Source organism: Epinephelus fuscoguttatus, linkage group LG1, assembly GCF_011397635.1.
Source record: "Epinephelus fuscoguttatus linkage group LG1, E.fuscoguttatus.final_Chr_v1".
Lineage (NCBI taxonomy): Eukaryota > Metazoa > Chordata > Actinopteri > Perciformes > Serranidae > Epinephelus > Epinephelus fuscoguttatus.
This window is the reverse complement of record NC_064752.1, coordinates 50663938-50684982: the sequence shown is the minus strand read 5'-3', so window position 1 is coordinate 50684982 and position 21045 is coordinate 50663938. Positions and strand designations below refer to the sequence as shown.

At 40.7% G+C, this 21045-nt stretch overlaps 2 protein-coding genes across 3 annotated transcripts in view; one reads left to right on the top strand and one right to left on the bottom strand.

Annotated features, from left to right (window-relative positions):
* LOC125883905 (IQ motif and SEC7 domain-containing protein 1-like) overlaps window positions 1-21045 on the top strand; it is a 600950-nt gene that overhangs the window by 381519 nt on the left and 198386 nt on the right. The window lies entirely within an intron of this gene.
* LOC125885769 (uncharacterized) lies at window positions 3166-7157 on the bottom strand. The gene is made up of 3 exons (XM_049571538.1): window positions 7023-7157; window positions 5515-6608; window positions 3166-5040 (listed from the first exon to the last, which is right to left on the bottom strand). The coding sequence occupies exons 2-3, from the start codon at window positions 5620-5622 to the stop codon at window positions 3952-3954; spliced, it is 1197 nt and encodes a 398-aa protein (XP_049427495.1). The 5' UTR covers window positions 5623-6608; window positions 7023-7157; the 3' UTR covers window positions 3166-3951.

Here is a 21045-nt window from a genome sequence, read left to right as displayed (position 1 = left end):
AAGAAAACGCAAAAGGGAATCAAAAAGGCAACGTGACCGGCAAATTCAAAAAACGAGGGTCAACACTGGGGTAGCCTTTTCCAGGTGGAAAGGTGCTGAAAGAGAAAGGTAATGCAATCAGAGCTAACAGAGCAGTGAAACGAGGAGAGGGATGAGATGTGTGAGGTTGAGTCACTTGTCAGTTGTCAAAAGACAAGACGTGATTGGTTTGTTTCGATTTACATCCGCACCAACAGTCCTACATTGTAAACACAGCCAGCATGGTGAGGAGGGGGTTTGTCAACTTGCGTTGCGTGTGTCTGTGTAGGAGCCTGAATGATGACTCCATGAAGTATCAGATGACATGGTTTCATCGATTTATTCATAGCTTTGTGGTACACAGCGGCTACCGTTGTTGCAATGCGCCTTTGAAACAGTGAGGCTCTAGAGTGCGCTATCCGTTTGAATGCAATATATGATTTCTACGGAGCCCCTAAAGGGACATGGAAGGGAAAAAAAATAGACGGTTGAAAAAAGAAAAAAAAGTACTTTTGCGAGATCTCACAAAACATTTGCGAGATCTTGCAAAAGTTTCGCAATATCTCGCAAAACTTTTGCGAGATCTCGCAAAACTTTCCTTTAAGTAATGTACTTCCGGGTCAGTTTGGCCCATAGAGACTGCAAACAAATGCAACAGTGGAGCGTATTCACCTGTGGGAGAGGTTCATAGAGTTTTATTTTGAGATTGGCCTCAAATATAAAGACATTAAATCAGTGCTTGCAAGTAAACACGGTTTTCATGTAAGTGAGAGACATCTGAAGCGACTACTTAACGCAAGAGGACACTTTCGTCGAAAAACATTCTGTGACTTGGCGGTCCTGATTGAATTCATTAGCAACCAAATACAGTACTCTGGACAGCTTCACGGTTACCGGTGGATGTTTGCTAAATGCAGAGAACATGGACTACGAGTGAGGAAAGAGGATGTGCGCTTGGTGTTGAAGGAGCTGGATCCGAGAGGAGTGTCGTTAAGGCAGGCAAGACGTCTCAGACGACAGAGCTACTTCTCAAGATGGCCAAACTTCGTATGGCACATGGACTCTTATGATAAACTGAAGCCATATGGCATTTGTGTCAGTGGAAGTATTGATGGTTTTTCGAGGAAAATAATGTGGCTCAATGCCTACACAACAACTAGTGACCCAAAGTTGATTGGAGGTTATTATATGGACGTAGTGCAGCGTTTAGGGGGTTGCCCTCAGATTGTGAGAGGCAATCTTGGAACCAAAAATGGCCATGTCAGAGGCTTCCAGCGTTTCCTCGTCCCCACTCCCCCAGACAGCACCCTTGACAGTTACTTGGATGGAGCCAGCACCGCCAATCAGAGAACTGAATATTGGTGGGGTTTTCTTCGCAGCCAGTGTGTGGAGTTCTGGTTATCCCTGTTTGGAGACCTCAGAGACAACGGGTTCTTTGATGGTGGATTTCTGGACAAAAGCCTCCTTCAATTTTGTTGCATGGGACTCATCCAGGTGAGTTCATGAATTATGTTTTCATATGTGTGCCTGTGTATGTGAGAGGGAGAGGGGAGGCAGAGAGACAGAGAGGAGGGAAGGTGGAGAGAGAGACAGGGAGAGGAGAGAAAACGATAGAAAGGGGAGATGGGGAGAAATGGAGACGGGGGGTAGAGAGACAGGGATAGTAAGTAATAGGAGAGAAATGGAAAGGAGGTAAAGATGAGCTCAGGGGGACACAGAGAGGAGGGTAGAGGGAGAGAGAAGAGAGTTAATGCTCTAATTTAGTGCTCATTTAAGTTGACATGTATGTACAGTTCTTCCTAAATGTATTTGTACATTCTTTTTAACAGGATGAGTTGGATGACACTGCACAAATTTGGAACGCACACACCATCAGGCCCTCAAAGAACATAAACACCCCCAGCGGTCGGCCTAATGTGATGTATGCCTTGCCTGAACTTTACGGGACAAGAGACTTCCTTTCCCCAGTTGAAAGTGAACATGTTCAACTGTGCAAAAACCAATGTGTCTTTCGCCGGACCATACCATGCGATCCGGATTTATATGAACTATGCAATATCTTTATGGCCGAGTCTCATCTGACTCCACCAACAGATCCATATCAGGCTGTGAACTTGTATATGCACCTAAGAGAGGCCATCAGTGTATCTCTGTAAGTCACAAGTACTGAGTTGTGTCCTGTAGGGGCCAGAGAGTTGAGCTGTTGGTATAGTGTATTGTATTTTTCCTTGCTATCATTGCTATCATTAACCATGCTATATGTTTATGTTCTGTTATTTTAACTGATTTGATTTGATGTATGTTTGGCTTGATGTATGGGTAAAAATACAACACTATTGATCCTCAGCTGGTGTTGCTTTAGAGATAAAGCCTATCAAAAGCCAAATCAACCTGTGTAAAATTCATAACTAGTACCAAAACAGTCCATTTATCACTTAATTAACCAATGGGAAATTAATGCCACAATTTTGATAACTATTAATTTGTAACTGTTACAATTAAACTGTTTCTAGTCTCTAAATGTGAATATTCTGTTTTTCCTCAATATTTTATGATAGGAGAACATCTTTGGCTTTTGAACTGCTGGTCAGGCAAAGCACTACTAACATTAAGAATAAACATGCTGTCTTGGTTACTGACTTCATCTGAAACTGGCCTTGAAACAAACTTAAGTTCTTAACATACTATTGGATGTTTAAAAACATTTATGCAGACATCAGCCCTGTTGATATTTTATGAACCTGCCTGTAAGATGACTCAAATACTACTACTAGTGCAAACATCAAGTGACATCTAGTTGACAGTGCACAGTCAAGATATCTGCATGAACAACCTGTGTTGTGAAATATCAGAGAGGGGTAGAAAAAAGAACAAGCACTTGATATTTTTGTTAAGTGGAAATATTTTTATTAGTAATTATTCTGTATTGTTTCTCAGTGTGAAATCCTGGCTTGCAACCCTGAATAAATAAAAAATATGCCATATCAGTTTGTTTTTTTAATTAAGACCAATTGAGCTTGAACTTGAAAATATGAAAAAAAGTACAATGCATAAAGGTCACTTCATGGCAAAAATGCACACACATTCTATTTCTAAAAAAGATACAATGTTATAATGAGGTGCTGAGGTAAGACAATAATAAATGACAGTAGTATAACGTAAATATTACATAATCATTCTGAAATCCAATTGAGCATATTAGGCCTTTCCAAGCCACATTTCACACAGGCCACACCAGCCTGTAGATTTTGTAAACATTAACTTAAAAATGTTTTCCCCTGAATAATCAAACAGGTATGACTCTTTAACATGTTAACACCAACAATTCACAATTTAACAAGTATGACTCTTTAACACGTTAACACCAACAATTCACAATTCAACAGGTATGACTCTTTAACACGTTAACACCAACAATTCACAATTCAACAGGTATGACTCTTTAACACGTTAACACCAACAATTCACAATTCAACAGGTATGACTCTTTAACACGTTAACACCAACAATTCACAATTCAACAGGTATGACTCTTTAACACGTTAACACCAACAATTCACAATTTAACAAGTATGACTCTTTAACACGTTAACACCAACAATTCACAATTCCACCAGTGATGGACAACTCTGTAATCTTTCTTAGCAACAAGCTTAACCATGAAGCTCATGTTAGGGTCACACTGATGGAAATGAAAGCTGCAGTCATTTTTAAAGCATAATTTAAAAAATTAAATCCATGTGAAAACTATGGTGGTGTACTATTGCACAAAAATAAAATAGAATTGCAGACTGCTCTACACACAGTTCAGTGCATCAGATGTTTCAATGACAAAACAAACAACAAAAACAGTAAATCATTATAAATAAAATATAATCAACCAAACAATAAAGAGGCCATTACTATGGGGCCTGATCAGGACTGCTCTCAAGTTCACAGGATGTCCATTTCAAAATAGTTACTGGACAGGATGTTGTCAAACTCTGTGCGAAATTCAGGGTAAGAGCTGTATGTGCATGGTACTTCAAGGGTAGCACCACAGGTATGAGCAACAGGCCTTCTGTTTAGTCCAGTTTCAGCATTAAAGCATACCATAATTTTGTCAACACATATGACAGAGGAACCAGTACAGAAACGCAGGATTTTTTCAGCTTTGGTTTGGTCAGCATTTTTCACGTAACGTTGGAGATGGTTAAAGGTTGCCTGCTCTCTCTGAGACAGCACCATCTTTGTTGTTTCAAACAGTTGCAATACTCTTTTGCCTGTGGCTTTCTTTGACTCATACAGAGACAACACACTTTCCTTGTCTGATAGTTTCTGCTGTACAAGTGCCATGGGTGTGGAGAAGCAATCAACTATATATTTTGGCTCTTGTAGAATGGCTTTGTGAGCCATTGTTTCTATGGCAGGTTGCACACTGTTCTTTGGAGGTAGGAAATGGGAACCCATCCTTGTAAAGAGGTCAAGCAAGTCCTCTTCATCACTTTCCTCCATTGTGCCCTGGAGAGCCTTCTCAACAGCTGATCTCTCAACAGGAGGAAGGTAGTTGAGAAATGATGTCATCAGGATGTCTACATCAACTGAGTCGATGCCATGGATGCAGGCTAAAATGAAAGCCTTTGATAGCCTCACTGGCATGACACCGTGGTCTAATAATCCTTTCACCCAGATCCGTCCAACTGCTTGCCATTCAGCCTCACAGAAATCTGGCCTCAGCCTTGGCACTCGCTCTGTTTCCCCTTCACACTGTTCAAGAAACTGTTCCCAGAATGCAGTGTAAACCTCCCTTGACACTCCAGCATCATCAATAGCTTTTTCATTTACAAAGTCCATCTTTAGAGTCAAATGTATTATGCTGCTGTCCATAAATACAGCCAAAAGATCTTCAACAACCTTTATCCTGCAAATTGATGCACGTCGTGCGCTCTCAGGATTTCCTGGGTAGTCAAGTGAGGTTGATGGGGAAAGCAGGCTGCTTGAATGTGAGGGCAAATCTTGTGGTAAAAGACTCAGTCCACTGTCCTTTGAGAAGAACAAAACATCCACAAAACAAAAGAGCGTTTAATCAATGAAGCAGAGGTGAAAATATCCTAACTTTTAGTACGTTTGTGTGAAGGTCAAAATAATACTGCATCCTATGTTTCCCATAATGCAACTCAAACTCCCCAACCACCCATGAGACCTTCTTTCAAACTGCACACCTCCAGTTTACAACATAGGCTTTCTAATAAAAAATTGTTGTCTCCAATCCCAAGACAAGGTAACTTCAATATACATCATCACAGTTACTTTTTCAGACCCATCAGCGCTCCGCCAGAGCCTCACGGGACATTAAACAAATGTTTTTAAAAGCTGAGCACTAAAGTAGACTGACCTACCACACCTTCAGAAAATGGTATGCTCAAAGGCTCCATCATATCACATCCAAACAGTTATGTAAAATCATACAGTAGTTTAGAGGATGTGTTCAGGGTTGCTTGCAGTGATGCATCTTACCTGTGCAGTTTGCACTGCCTCCCCATGTATGGACTGCACAGCTAGTGTAGGCAGGTCATTAGCTGAGGGCAATGGGAGTTGGAAAGCCTGCATAGTCACTCCATTCATCTCAGCACTCTGAAGAATGAAACATAATGTATTAAATTACAGGAGACACTTTGACCCTAAAGTCTATGATGTGATTGCAGACTGTAATTTATATAAGTCTTTCTAAATTAGTCTTCTACATCATCCTATCTTCTAGTTAAAACCAGAAACACCCATGAGATAGTCATAAAAAATCCAAATACATTTTGGGAAATGGAAAAGAAGACAAAAACCTCTAAAATTACAGAAACAGAAAAGCATCATTAAGTCACAAATCAATGTGTATTTGTGCTGCTGCACAATCCCAGGAACCAATTCAAAGGGACTCCGTTGACTTATTTGTTTTTAAGACAAGTTGTGCATGACATAGCACTATACATTAGAAATAGAAGTTTGGGAAAAATATTTTGATATAGAAATTTGATATAAAATGGGAGAATTTTGAGATTGTGTGGAAGCAAACATGCCTGACTTGAGAGTAAAATGATAACTTACAGAGGAATTCCTCAGGTTTTCATCAGCTATTATTTTGATTTTTTGCTATTTAAATTGCATATAAGCAGTAGCATAAGCAATGTGATGTTAATTATTGCTGTGGCAAAATGAAGGTCTAAATAAACAAGGCGTGAACTAAGATTACTGTCGGTACAGTAAGTGTTTCACAGCACTGTAGGCCATTTCATTTGTGTGGGAACATAACAGTGCTTATGCCATAAAAAATAGGACATAGTTAATTTTTTTGGAGTCGGGATGGACAATTGAATTGTTTCATACAATCAAATTTGAAAAAAAGAAAGGGAGTCAGGGAACTCATTAAAAGGCTGGAGATGATTCCAGACTTCATCATGATCACTTGTGTTGGTGTCCTGCCCCTGGCCAATGTGAGTTTTTTTAACGTCTGTTGGGGTTGAATGAGAGGGATGTGATTTTCCTGGACCTTGTGCTGTCACAGTCTCAGAAGCTGCTCTTTGTTTTTTGGAGCTTGGTTGCAACTGGAAATGCATATTCTGCAACAAATAAAAGACACATTTTCAAAATTATTGTCAGCAGTAATTTAAAATCATGGAATGGAGGAACATATTTAAGATCAAATGGTGTGCAAAAAATACATATGGTTCAAAGAAGCTCCACTAAAACCTATTAGGAAATATACAACATGAGCAATATTATTAAATATTCTTACATCATCCCATACATTGGCAGCAAAGTGGTATACAGGAAATATTTCTCATTAAAAAAATGTTTCTTACTGGTGAGAAAATAGGTGTTTACCATTGTTGGCACACAATCTCACTCTGTGTTTTATGAAATACATGTGCATTATCTTTTAATGAAGTTATTACCTGAAATGTAATCTTCAAACAAAATCTCCTTCCATCTGTCATGACTTTACAACAAATATTGTTCCTACTGCCACAAACCTGTTCGCTTATGTCACTGTCAGATGAGTGTCCATGATCCAGTAGATCTGTAATCGAATCATCTGCATCAAGGTGAGATCCATCCTCAGTCAACTGTGAATCTGCTCCCTCAGTGATGCTGACAGATAAATCCTCAGATAAAAAATCTTCACTACATTCATCCACTTCAGATGAAGACTGATCTGTTGACGGTCCTTTGTCTTTTGTGCAAATATAAAATCTAAGCAGCTTCAGTTTGGTTTGTTCATACAATCTGCCAACAGTCTCATCGAAAGGAATGTGCTTTCTTTTAAAATCACAGACCTCAAAGGTAAAGTCATCAGCTTGCCCTTTGGTTGACTGCCCATTTGGGAAAAATAGCTCCTTTCCTAGCTCCAAAATCTGAGCAACAGTTGTTCTTTTTTCCACAGTTGCATGTCTTGTTCCTCCACCATTTTTGGTCCTCACTTGATGGTATTCATTACTGTGAAAATGAAGCCATCCAATTTCAATCTTCCTGGAAGTCTTTTCTCCTGCAGTATTTCTCTGTCCTGCCATCCCCTCACCTGGCTTTTGGAGCACACCTGATTTACCACACAGCACACCTTTTGTCCTTGATCTCATTTTCCGAGTTTCTATTTTCTCTCTTAATCTTTGTATAAGAGTCTCTTTGTCAAGGTTGCACATTGTTTGTTGACAGAAGGAAAGGGCAGCTACCCTGTCACCATATGAAGTGATATATTTGGCCATTTGCTCATCAGTCATAATGGAAATTACTGCCTTATCAACCTGCAAACATAAAATATTAGAATACTTGAAATGTTTACTTTGAACATGTACATTTAGACAGCCTCTGCGATATGTGTTTCTTGCCATGGCGTCCACAGTTACCATGGTAACCAATTTTGTGGCGTAGAACGACACACAGCTTGACATAAGGCAAAGCGAAATTCAACATCTGTAACCCTAACGACATATGGTTGTTGGACTGGCATAACTTAAAGTTAGAGCGCTAACATTACAGCTAGCGTAACATTAATGCTAACTCCCCTTTTCCCCAAGTTAGCATCTACCGTTATTCCAAGCCCTGTGTTGTTACGCTGACTTATTACGTTACTGAATGAATTCTATGCCCACCTTGTCTCTTTTCATGTGCATGATGGCCGCTTGAGGGACCCCCCTTGACCGCAAAAACTGTTCGAAATCCTCCTCCATGACTCCCTCTATTTGCGAGAGGGACCCAGCTGCAGACAAGACGGCGGGGCGCCGCGAAGTCCATACCGGAAGTTAATCTTCTTCGTGTCTACATACTGGAAGTCCATACCGGAAGTTGCATACATACCCGAAGTGTCCTCTTGCGTTAAGTAGTCGTTTCAGATGTCTCTCACTTACATGAAAACCGTGTTTACTCGCGAGCACTGATTTAATGTCTTTATATTTGAGGCCAATCTCAAAATAAAACTCTATGAGCCTCTCCCATGGGTGAATGCGCTCCATTGTTGCGTTTGTTTGCAGTCTTTATGGGCCAAACTGACCCGGAAGTACATTACTTAAAGGAAAGTTTTGCGAGATCTCGCAAAAGTATTTTTTTTTTCCAACCGTCTATTTTTTTTCCCTTCCATGTCTCTTTAGGGGCTCCGTAGATTTCAACGTTAGATGGGAGAAATTCCTACACACTGTGGCTTTAAGTGACTGTTAGGAACTCTTAATTTTTGCCCTAATAAAAACTGCAAAAAGCTAATTTGTTTGACAGCTGTGATATTGATCATCATCTAATATGTCAAGATGAAACCTGAGTTGGTTCAGTTTTGTTTGCAACAGCAACATCTGTTATTTTTTGCTTTTTTTGTTGTTTTGTCCAACTGATAGTCCAAAAACCTAAATGTATTTAACTAACAATAATATCACATGAAAAAAAGCTGGATTCAGGTAATATTTGGCATTGTTGCTTGACAAATGCCTTAAACTAGATTATTTTTAGTGTTCTGAAGAAGCAAATTTGGTCCCTAATTTGCACACAAAAAAGTGCTTTTATCCCACAAAATAATCATCTAATGACCTTCTGGGGGTCCCAAATTCTGACTTGACCTCCTGCGACCCTGCATCCTCATATAAAGACATCACATTTTGGGTTTTCTTCACCTTTTACTTCATTCTGCTTAACTTAGATCTCTTGTCCTCATTTGTAGACATTTTATGAATCTTCTAGTGGTTGTAAGACCACAATACACAAATCCATGTAAAAACAAGGTGGCAGCCAAAAGGGCCAAAATACAAAAGTGGATAAGGTCCGAAACCTGATCACATTTTATGGATAAAACTTGCTTACATATACTTAATAATGTTTGTACTTTAATATGAAATACAAATTTGACCAATTTTAGCAAACGTAACAAGCTAAGATATTGTTTATTAGGAAGTACTCATGTTGAGGACATTGGGACTTTGTTTTTGTCTCGTTTGAGGACACTGAGACTTTATTATTGTCTCGTTTCAGGACATTGGGACTTTATTATTGTCTAGTTTAAGGACACCGGGGGCCTGTATCACGAAGCGAGATCAACCTTTCCTGGGCTACCCAGGCCTCTCCTGGGTTGACTAACCCTAACAACGGCAATCAGGATAATCGGTATCACGACGCTGGATATCAACTCGGTAACTCAACCCAGAGTCGCTTTATCAAGAGCAGTGAACGCGCACGCAGCAGACCAATCACAATCATGAGAGAAGCGCAGCGTCACTGAGCGTCACTGAGCATCCTCACAGAGCGCCGTATGTGAGGGGGAAAAAAGTATTTCTCGTGAGGATCAGAGATTAATTCTACTAAAATATGAGGAGGAGAAAAGCAACATTACAGAAAAGGCCAACACCGTGGCAGCTGCAGGAGGAGGAAACATGCGTGGCAACGCATAACGGGATGAATAATGTTTAGTTTTAGTTTAGATTAGTTTATTTGCACATAATGTTAAAAACAGACAGTATAAAATTTGCAAGATTAAAAAAAGAAAAGTGCCGGAGAGGTTAGAAGCCACTAAAAGCTCATCAAAGAAATTCCCCTGTCAAAACATCAATGAAATCACATGATAGAGAAGAAAAAAAAACAGGTAAGGAAAGAAGAAATAGAGGAGGAGAGAGGGAAAAATCAAGACAAAACAAGGTAGCAAATAAAATGATGTGTAGGTTAAATTCCTCATCGCTGGTTCAAGTAGCTACAGTACCTGTACCTGTACATCTGACACTGATCTTGAATCCCATGAAATCAATGCTGCGCAGATGAATTGCGTGTATTACAATTATCGTCTAACATCATTGCGTCTGATAAATTGGTCTTCTTTGTCATAACATTATATATGCTACAATAAAGCTTAAAGCTGATGCCACAATTAAATCATATCAACACCAAATTGATAGTCTGAATAAAATCATCCTGATATTGAGCTGTGTTAGAAATTATCAGCTGCGCAAAAATATACCTAGTCTCCCTCTTTAAAAAACAAAAAGGAAAATCTCTCAAACACCATGAAGTGTAGACATGATAGGCTACTTTCCACATTTCCAGCAGCAAAGCTGTCAGTTAGGCCCATTATCTTTGACAGGGATCATTTCCTCCAACAAAACAAAATGTTGGCACTAATTAATGGTGCTAGTGTCCGCAAATTATCAGTTTCTTTCTTATGACATTTCGACTTCTTTCCACTCCTTTTTGAACAATCTTTTCATTGTCTGTTGTTGTTGCTTTCTTTTCTTTTTTAATGTTCAAAATAAACTTTCAAATCAAAATCAATCAAATTAATTAAACTTCCCGTCATGACTGGGCTGCATTTCTGTCAGCGGAGTCATTTTTTTCCGAACATCTGATTGGCCATTGGGTGGTGCTTTTTATAGGATCAGATTCAACCCTGAACTTACCCTGCTCCGGAGCAGGATAGCCATTCAGAGTAAGTTACCATGGTGATCTACCCCGATAAGAACTGAACCGGCTTCGTGAGACCGAAAACCCAGGGTTAACCCTGAAGTTACCTCGCTAAGACATTAATCCTGCTTCGTGATACAGGCCCCGGGACTCTATCACTGTTTTGTTTATTTTCTGGACTAATTGTTTAAAATCTAGTGAAGGAAATTCATGCTACAGTAGATGACATGAAGGTGATTTGCTATACTTGTTACACACAACACTTGTTATTCCCATATTGCTTTCAACAACAAACTGTTGTATCTGTGTTCTTTAGAACAGTATATCAGTTCAAACAGGCCATGAGAGATGGTGTAGGGGACAGGTTAAAGCATTAATGGTTCCACACAGTAATTTCACCACAGCAGGGTGAAAAGTAGTGGCCACTGTGGCCAGAGCAGCCTAGTGTGAGCAGTAGCCACTCATCATTGATAAACTCTGATGGTCTGTAATTCCAGTCTCCTTTGTTGGCCACCTACAGCTTGGAGTTCATGCTTTAATACAGAAATGTTCCTCCCTCTCAGCCAGTCCAGTCATTTTATTGAATTTCTATCCCTGTCTGGTACAGCACACTGTCTTGTGTAAGCTGGCCATCAGACATTTCCTGTCTCTGCTGATTTCTCATGAATGCCACAGTTACATGGTTTTTCCTCTTGGCTTGGAGTTCCCTCTGTTTGCTCTGCTAAAAATGACTACATAGTCATTCACACATGTACACAGGACCTAGAGGCTGGAGTTAAACATGTGGTGTTTTTAAATAGCTACCTTAAATGATCCTCTTCCAGTAGCTGCAAAGCTGCATTAGTTAATTTTCATTAATTGTGCAGCAAGTTGTAAATGCAGTGATGAAATATTATTAACTCATAAAGTTGTTTAGTCTAACATATTAGCAAACAGTTGCCTATTTACACTTTCAGCCAACATGGAGAAACCTTAGCATTGACTGGTCTCCAACAAATCCTACTAACTGCTCCACTGTGTTCACAAGCTGCTCGCTAACTCTAACTGCCATGTGTTTGCAATTGAGCATGTAGTCTACAGTGCCTTTATCAGAACTTGGTAGCTAAGAACATCTTTCTCTTGCAATGGCTGGGAACAGGTGATGAGAGTGGAGTTTTCAGGCCAAAAACCAAAACAATTCAATTAAATTTTTCAATTTTATTTATAAAGTCCAATATCACAAATCAAGATTTGCCTCACAGGGCTTTACAGCATATGACATCACTCTGTCCTTTGGACCCTCACAGCGGATAAGGAAAAACTCCCCAAAAAATACCCTGTAACAGGGGAAGAAATGGTAGAAACCTCAGGAAGAGCAACTAAGGAGGGATCCCTCTTCCAGGACGGACAGGTGTGCAATAGATAAGCTGAAAAGGGCCAAAATGCAACTTAGAGCTGGTTGGAGCTGTGGATCCATTAATGATTGGTTACTACAGCTTTACAGTCTGCTTTCTTATTTTACCTCATTCATTCAGCCTGACATTGTGTTCAGGTTTGCTGATTTCTGTTTGAAAACAGGCATTATTATGCCTCCGCCCTGGCGATAGCCGCCGCTGCAGGCATTATCTTTTCGGGTTGTCCGCCTGTACGTCCATCTGTCTGTCCAATGCTTTTGAACGCGATATCTCAAGAACAGATCAAGGGAATTTTCTTAAATTTGGCACAAACATTCACTTGGACTCAACAATAGTTGAGTTTTTGATGATTAGTTTTTGATGGTTATAGGTCAAAGGTCAAGGTCACTGTGACCTTGTCTGTCTCATTCTAGTGAATGCGATATCTCAAGAACACTGTGTCGGAATTTCTTTTTTGTTTTTTTTTTTGGTGGTCAGAGGTCAAGGTCACTGTGACCTTGTCTGTCTCATTCTTGTGAATGCAATATCTCAAGAATGCTTTAATGGAATTTCTTTAAATTTGACATAAACATGGACAAGTGGACTGAAGTTAACTGATTAGAAATTTGTGTTCAAATGTCAAGGTCACTGTGACCTCACAAAATATAATTTGACCATAACTCAAGAAATGCTTATTATGACAAAACTTCACACAAATGTCTAATAGGATAAAAATAATGAAGTGATGGCATTTTATGTTTAATAATGGTTAAAGGTCACCTTCACATCATAATGTTCTGCATAAGACACTTTTCTTTGTGGTGACACTAATTTTGGGTGTCCACCTTGAAACTGTGCTGATTGTGTACTTGTTTTTTTTTTTTTTTTTTTAATATTTATCTCCATTGCCCTAACCAATCAGCAGTGAGTGACATACCAGGGTAATGTTTAGTGGACACAGGGGCTGCAGTAGTGATATTCAGGGGCAGTTAATGCATTTCACAGTGAGTGGAGACATACACTGATTAAAGAGTTGTTGTTTTTTGTAAGTCAGCTTGCAACAACTTGTGCAGCTAAGCTGATCTCATTTATGTTGTCCCCAATTTTATATTGTCATTTTTTCTGTTTGTTTTTTAATGGATGGAGCTAGGTAGCTTGCTAGCTATATAGAAAGATGACACACTAATTCTTTATTCTTTCTGCAAAGTTCTGATCGGTCAACTCAAACAATTGGCATAATTTTAGACCCAGGCCTATTTGAGGAGCTTGACTGATCACAGATGTTGGGCATGATTTCGAGATCTGCAACTGTGTTGATGATGTTTGATCGAACGTGACTGACAGTGGTATCTCTCTGTCAACATAGGCAAAGCAACCTTTGCAGAGGCTTACATCTAAATATTTCTGTACTCCAACACAACAAACTCCTACGGGCAATCCTCTGTCCAACTCTCGCCAATGTTTCCACCATTGTATTCCTGCAGCAAGTCATCAATCAATCAGTCAATCAAACTTTATTTGTATAGCACTTTTCATACATTAAAAATACAGCACAAAGTGCTTCCTGAGGGACCTGAGGGATCTTCATGACGACATCCCCGCGGGCAGACCAGGTACACCTCTCAGTGTGGAGGCCCCCATGAGGAAACACTGGAGCTAAAAACTAAAAGACTAAAAGGCAATATAATGAGATAAAACAAGTATGAGATAAAATAATAATAAATAAATAAATAAATGAAGTTTTAGAAACTTAATAATAATACAATGCATAAAAGATTAAAAATAAATCATTTAAAAGCATTAGAAATTAAAATAACGTATAATATAAGAATTAAAAGAATAAAAGAAATCAGTTAAAAGCTAAATTAAAGAGGTGAGTCTTGAGACTCCTCTCAAAAACATCAACAGTCTCTGCAGTCCTGATGCTCTCCGGCAGGCTGTTCCATAAGTGAGGGCCATAATGGCTGAATGCAGCCTCCCCGTGGGTTTTTGTTCTCACTTTTGGAACAATTAAAAGGCCGGTGCCGGAGGACCATAGGATCCCTGAGGGTTGATATGATAAAAGCAGGTCAGATAAATAAGATGGCCCAAGACCGTTAAGACATTTTAAAAACTAATAAAAGAACCTTAAAAACGATCCTGAAACACACAGGGAGCCAATGCAGCAATTTTAAAACTGGTGTAATGTGCGCCCGCCCTCTGGTCCTTGTCAGCACCCGTGCGGCTGAGTTTTGAAGTAACTGCAGGTTAGAGATACTCTTTTTGGGAAGACCAGACAGCAGGGCATTACAGTAATCTAAACAACAAGAGATAAAAGCATGCATCAGCACCTCCGTGTTAGCCTGAGAGAGAAACGGGCGGACTCTGGCTATATTCTTAAGATGATAAAAACCTATCTTTGTTACATTTTTTATGTGTGGAATAAAACTAAGCTCAGAGTCAAAAATTACGCCCAGGTTCTTCACACATTGTGAAGGTTTAAAATCTTGTAGTTTTGGTAAAAGTTTCTCTCTCTTGCCTTCAGGACCAATCATTAAAACCTCTGTTTTGTCCTGGTTGAGCTGTAGGAAATTCACTGCCATCCATGACTTGATTTCTAAAATACAGTTTAAAAGGGTACCAATCGGCCCTGTGTCATCAGGAGACACAGCAATGTACAACTGTGTGTCATCTGCGTAACTGTGGAAGCTGATGCCGTGCCTCCTGATGACGTCCCCAAGGGGAAGAATATATAGATTAAAAAGAAGTGGACCTAAAATTGACCCTTGGGGCACCCCACACCTAATTTCATGCGTTCTGGATGAAAATATATCCATACTTACAAAGAAACAATGATCTGTGAGATAAGAGCTGAACCAGTTAAAAACAGTACCAGAGAGGCCCACCACGTTTCTGAGTCTGTTTAATAAAATGTGGTGATCTACTGTATCAAAGGCAGCGCTTAGATCCAGTAGTACCAAGACTGTGAGTTTTTGTGAATCTGCATTAAACCTGATATCATTTAAAATCTTTAAAAGGGCTGTCTCCATACTGTGGTTCATCCTAAAATCAGACTGATATTTCTCTAAAATATTGTTTCCTTTTAAAAAATAATTTACTTGGTTAAAAACCAGTTTTTCTAAAATCTTACTTAAAAATGGTAAGTTGAATACAGGTTGGTAATTATTAAAAGTGTTGGGATCGAAATTATTCTTCTTCAGGAGGGGCTTCACCACTGCCGTTTTGAAGGCAGTGGTGAAGACACCCGTCTGAAGAGAGTAATTTACTATATTTAAAATCTGTTCCTCAAAGAATCCATGAAATGTTTTTAAAAGTGATGTGGGAATCGGATCTAAAAGGCAGGTTGTTGGGTTTATCTGGGAGAAAACTCAACCAAGTGTCCTTGCATCAACCAGGGCAAAACTCTCCAGTGTTTCCGCAGGTAAAAGCAATGATCCAGGTGTGTTAAAAATTACATTCTGTTGGTATAAAAGACCACTACTTCTGAAGTGGTCTGCAAAGTCCTCGCAGAGGGCATCTGTTGAAATAAAATTGGTGCTAGTTAAAAGATCAAAGGTGGAGAAAAGGAATTTGGGGTTGTTTTTATTATCTGTAATGAGTTTTGAAAAGTGGGATATTCTCACCTGTTTGACTGTATTATTGAAGGTTTTGAGTTGTTCACGTAGTATTTCATAATGAATAGTCAGTTTTGTTTTTCTCCACCTCCTCTCTGCACTCCTGCATTGTCTTTTCAACTTTTTGATAGCATCATTTCTCCACGGGGGTGTAGGTTTTGTTTTTATTGTTTTTGTTAAAAGTGGAGCCACTGAGTCAAGTGTTGACTTTAATTTACTGTTAAAATTGTCCACAATAAAATCGCAGGGTGCAAGTAAAATTTCAGTAGGAGTGCTCTGTAAAATCTGGATAAAATTTGCAGCCACTTCAGAAGTTAGGTAGCGTTTCCTCGCTGTTCTCATCGGGGCCTCCTGATGGCTAAAACTGGTGATGTTAAAATACATACAGTAGTGGTCAGACACAGCCAGGTCAAAAACAGAGGACACACCAGTGGACAGGCCATAGGTTATGACCAGGTCCAGGGTGTGTCCTCTGTTGTGAGTTGGCTGTGTGACATGCTGTTTAAAATCCATGCAGGTTAAAAGGTTTAAAAATTCTCTGGACATTGTATCTGAGGTATTATCAACATGTAAATTAAAATCACCAGTTATTAAAATCCTGTTGTAAGTGGTGTGTATGATTTATAATAACTCTGAGAATTCACTGATAAAAGAGGTAGAATGGTGGGGTGGTCTGTAAACTGTAATGCAGAGAATAGGAGGACTGCTAAAAACAAAGGCATGATGCTCAAATGATGAGTAACTGTTAAAAGAAACTTAATTTGAGTGCAGTGTGCTTCTGGTTATAGATGCAGTTCCGCCTCCTTTTTTACCCCCCTAGTAGAGAATAAAAAGTTAAAATGTGTTGGGCAGGCCTCGGTGAGAAGAACTGGTGCGTCAGTGCCAAGCCATGTTTCTGTTAAAAGAATACTGTCAATATTATTGTCTAAAATTAGGTCATTTATAATAAAAGTTTTATTTAAAACAGAGTGCACGTTCAGCACAGCCAAGTTAATGTTTGTGCCGAACGTGCGCTCATCACCTGAGCAATGTATAGAAGTGGGGCGCAGGATGTTATAGTCACGAGGTTTGCTGTGTGGACGGGGTGCTCTGTACCATATGATGGTCTCTATTGGGAATGTTTCTGGTGAGAGTGTTGGTGACAAATGAGACCGGTAGGGGGAGCTGGCCACTACTGATGCAGGTGGAGGTAGAGTTTCCGTGGAGGGGGCGTGTGATGTAAACAGTCAGTCATGTGGAGCAGATTGAACAGCGTGCTGAATGTTTGCGGATAGCATGTGGCTACCCAGCCTGTTGGGGTGAAGTCCATCGGTCCTGAAGAAGGAAGACTGGTTCCAAAACAGATTAAAATTGTCAATAAAACCAAGGCCACGTACACTGCAGGCAGACAGAAGCCAGGTGCGAGAAGCGGCACGCTCCACGCCCAAGTGTGGGGATCAGGCCGGAGATAAAAACGGACTTTCCACAGCTGCTTAAAAAGTTAAAAAGGGCACTGAAATCCTTTTTGGTAAGCTCAGACTGCTGGCGAGCTAAATAGTTCGTCCCAACATATATAACCACTCGGTTAATGGAGGACGGTAGTGTGCGCAGTAGCCCCGGGAGCTTATCCAGGAGGACCGGGACTGTGGCTCCAGGGAAACAGCGAGTGGCAGCGTTAAAGAAACGGATGTTTCTCACTATGGAGTCTCCCACTATCAGAGTGTTGGGGGGAAGAGGGGACGCGGAGAGGACGGCTGCGGCTCACCAGGGGAAGGCGGCGGGCGGTCGGCATCCGGACGATGCGCTGGGGTCACTGGGAGAGGAGTCTGAGCAGACGAGTGTTGCGGCGAGGCAGCGGCACCAGTCCCGTGAGGAGGATTATCTCCCGGTTTAGGGCAGTGGGGACCTCTGGAGCGTCTCAGCACAGCCTCCTTCAGGATCTTACGCCAAGATGTGGAGGTCGTTGCCCGGGAAGACAGCTGCCGATGTGGCCCCTCGGCGGAGCGGAGAGCTACCGGCCGAACATCGTCTGCTGCCGGTGGAGAGGTAGCGGTGCTCAGAGAGAGGTCCAGGTCGCGACGAGACGGAGCCGGATCATCCCCAGACAGAACCGCAAAGCGGTTGGAAAGGCTCAGACGAGGAGGCGAAGCGGTCCCTTCCACCGCTGTCTTACGACCCCGGACCGCCACCTCGGCCCAGGTCAACTGATGGTGAGGTGTCGAGCAGGAGGAAGGCCGGGGACAGGTGGAGGGGTCCCACGGAGCTGTGTCCTGGAGGGCTGCGGTGAGGGAGACAATCCGTAGTGACTGCTTGTGCGCCACATCCAAGCAGCTAGCCAGAAGTGACTCCTTGTTTTTCAATTCATCCGAGAGCCGGCAGATGTCCTCTTTAAGGTCAGTGATTGTTTTGTTTGCTTTCCTCAGCAGCAGATCTTCTTCACTGGGCATGACGTTAGTTCATTCATTCATTCATTCATTCATCTTCTAACCGCTTCATCCTCTTGAGGGTCGCGGGGGGGCTGGAGCCTATCCCAGCTGACATCGGGCGAGAGGCAGGGTACACCCTGGACAGGTCGCCACACTATCGCAGGGCTGACAACAATGACAAGCGGACAATTTAGAGTTATCAATTAACCTAATCCCCAATCTGCATGTCTTTGGACTGTGGGAGGAAGCCGGAGTGCCCGGAGAGAATCCACGCTGACACGGGGAGAACATGCAAACTCTACACAGAAGGGCTCCCACACCCGGGATCGAACCGGCAACCCTCTTGCTGTGAGGCGACAGTGCTAACCACCACAAATATATTAGTGTTTTGTGAGGTAGGGCTGACCTGACCTTCCAACTAGGCTGCACTTTAAAGGGAAAGTCATTTCTGCTTACTGTTCCATTAGGAATTAGAGGGCAGGGACCTGAGGCACCCCATAAATTCAAAGACCTCCCCTCCTTCTCCACCCTCCCTCCATACTATTATTATTATTGTTACTCATCACCTTTATTATTGATATTATTCTTACTATTATTATTGCAAAAATTATAAGTTTGCATTGTGGTATTTTTGTTTTGCTTTTTTGCTTCTATTTTCATTTTCTTATTTATTTATTCATTTATTTATTTTATTTATTTATATACATATTTTTTTGTTTGTTTGTTTGTTTGCTCCCTTCTGTTTACTCATTTCTATTATTGTTATTATTCCGTTTGCCTGTCTGACAATTATAATATTTATTATTATTATTAATATTATTATATATATTATATATATATAATACCATTTTTCTCACTCTCAAATCACACCTGGTTTGTCTGTCCTGTAATGTCATATTGCACAATAAAAACAAAAACAAAAACAAAAAAAAAACAGTCAACATTCTCTAAATAATCTTATTTCTTCACTGGCAGTTTGTGTGTGGGAGGGACATGCACTTGAGGCTGCATCACTTGGTGCTGAGGTGGATGAGGTGGCTGCAGTTACATTAGTGGGCCCAGGATTTGCAGAGGTGGGGCACAAATACTTCAGAAGTGCATCTAAAAAAGAGGATATACGTATATTTGACAAACTGGGCTTTTACAATATATTAATCCAATAGCTTGATTGTGAAACCATCATGGCATAACCATAATAGCATCTATCATTACAGTCTGCCTTGATCTAATGACATTTTAAACACAGCAAACAGCCAAAATATAAAAAATGCAACTGTAACATCACAAATCTGAAAATTGGAAAACATAAATATACAGTATATGAATATATGCCTAGTTGGTAAACAGTGAGTGGTTTGTGCAGCAGCACACTAAACATTAAAAGAAAAGATAGGCCAATATATTAAATTATGTTGCTTATTCATTCCCCCAAACACTTTGAGTCTTTCTTTCCAACTTTCTCTAAGATGGGAGCAACATTAACTGACATTAACTCTAGCTGAATGCTGAAAGTATTCCAAAATCAAGTGGCTAATGAAGTCGTAGTAACATTGACGTTACGTTAGTTAGTAGTAGCCTAACTGCTAAATATTAGCGACTATTGAGCTGACGTTAGCTTGCAAGTGCTTCAGTAACTGTAACTTATGTTGTGTTTCTACCATTTTAAATGAAGTGTTCATCACATCACATCATTACCTTGGTCTCATTCACGTTTCTCTTCCTCTTCTTTTCTTTGTTTTTGTACTGCGCCCCAGAGGGCTTTTGCCTCTTCATGATGATGGCACCCGACTGTCAGTTTGTCATCACATTACAGAAGAAGACGGCAGGTAGTGGGGGGAGGGGGGCGCGGTTAGGGACAGTGGCGAAATTGGTGCTGCCTGCCAGAGAGGCAGAAGGATGCCAGGCAGGCAGAAATTTAAATTAGAAATATTATTTCGTTATTATTTAAAGATGTATGGCTATATGTACTGTTGTTATTTTGTAGTGTATTCTTGTCTAATTTTTGAATAGAATGGGAAAAAAAAAACTCACTCCCTGGCACCCTCTGGCATGCTGGCTCCTATAGCATTTGCCTAACCTGCCCTATGGGCGGCACGGCTCTGTCAGGCTGGGTGATGAAGTCGTAGAAGAAGGAAATGCCATTCCAAGAAGATAGGAAATGTAGCCACATACGCATTTTCATTTTGCAGGCATCGTCTAGAATGACCCTATCATGGAGAGAGGGAATGGCAGCAGCCTTAGACAAAAGGATGGACAAGAAGGATTTAGCTTGAGGGATTATGCTGATGGCATAATTGAGATGGCCAAGGAGGGCTAACAGCTGGCATTTGGTGCATCTGTCTGCTAGGAGGTAGTTTGACAGAAGCAAAGAGATGCGCTGTATTTTCTCCAACGGCAGAGATGCAGGGTGATGCCTAGGAACTCAATGGAAGTGCCAGGTCCTGATGTTTTTCCCTCGGAAAGAGGGACGCCGAGTTCAGAGAAAGTGTTAGTGAGCGTAATGAGCCCGTGGCGAGGAGGTGAGGATGTTGGAGTGACGACGAGAAAATCGTCGAGAAGATGGAGAATGTAAGGGAGCCTGTGGTTGTTAGTAAGGATCCAGCATAGGGCTTCTGAAAGAGAAGCGAAGATTTTAGGACTGCTTTTGCAGCCAAAGGTAAGGCGCACAGAAAAATAATATGCCCCCTTCCAGCAAACACCGAAAAAATGCCAGAAGTCAGGATGAATGGGCAAAACTTT

Excerpts from the sequence above, each read along its gene's own strand:
- LOC125885769 (XM_049571538.1), bottom strand. The coding sequence starts at position 5,622 with ATGAATGGAGTGACTATGCAGGCTTTCCAACTCCCATTGCCCTCAGCT. Across the intron at positions 5,041-5,514 it reads AGGCAGTGCAAACTGCACAG|GACAGTGGACTGAGTCTTTT; the intron begins GTAAGATGCATC and ends TTCTTCTCAAAG.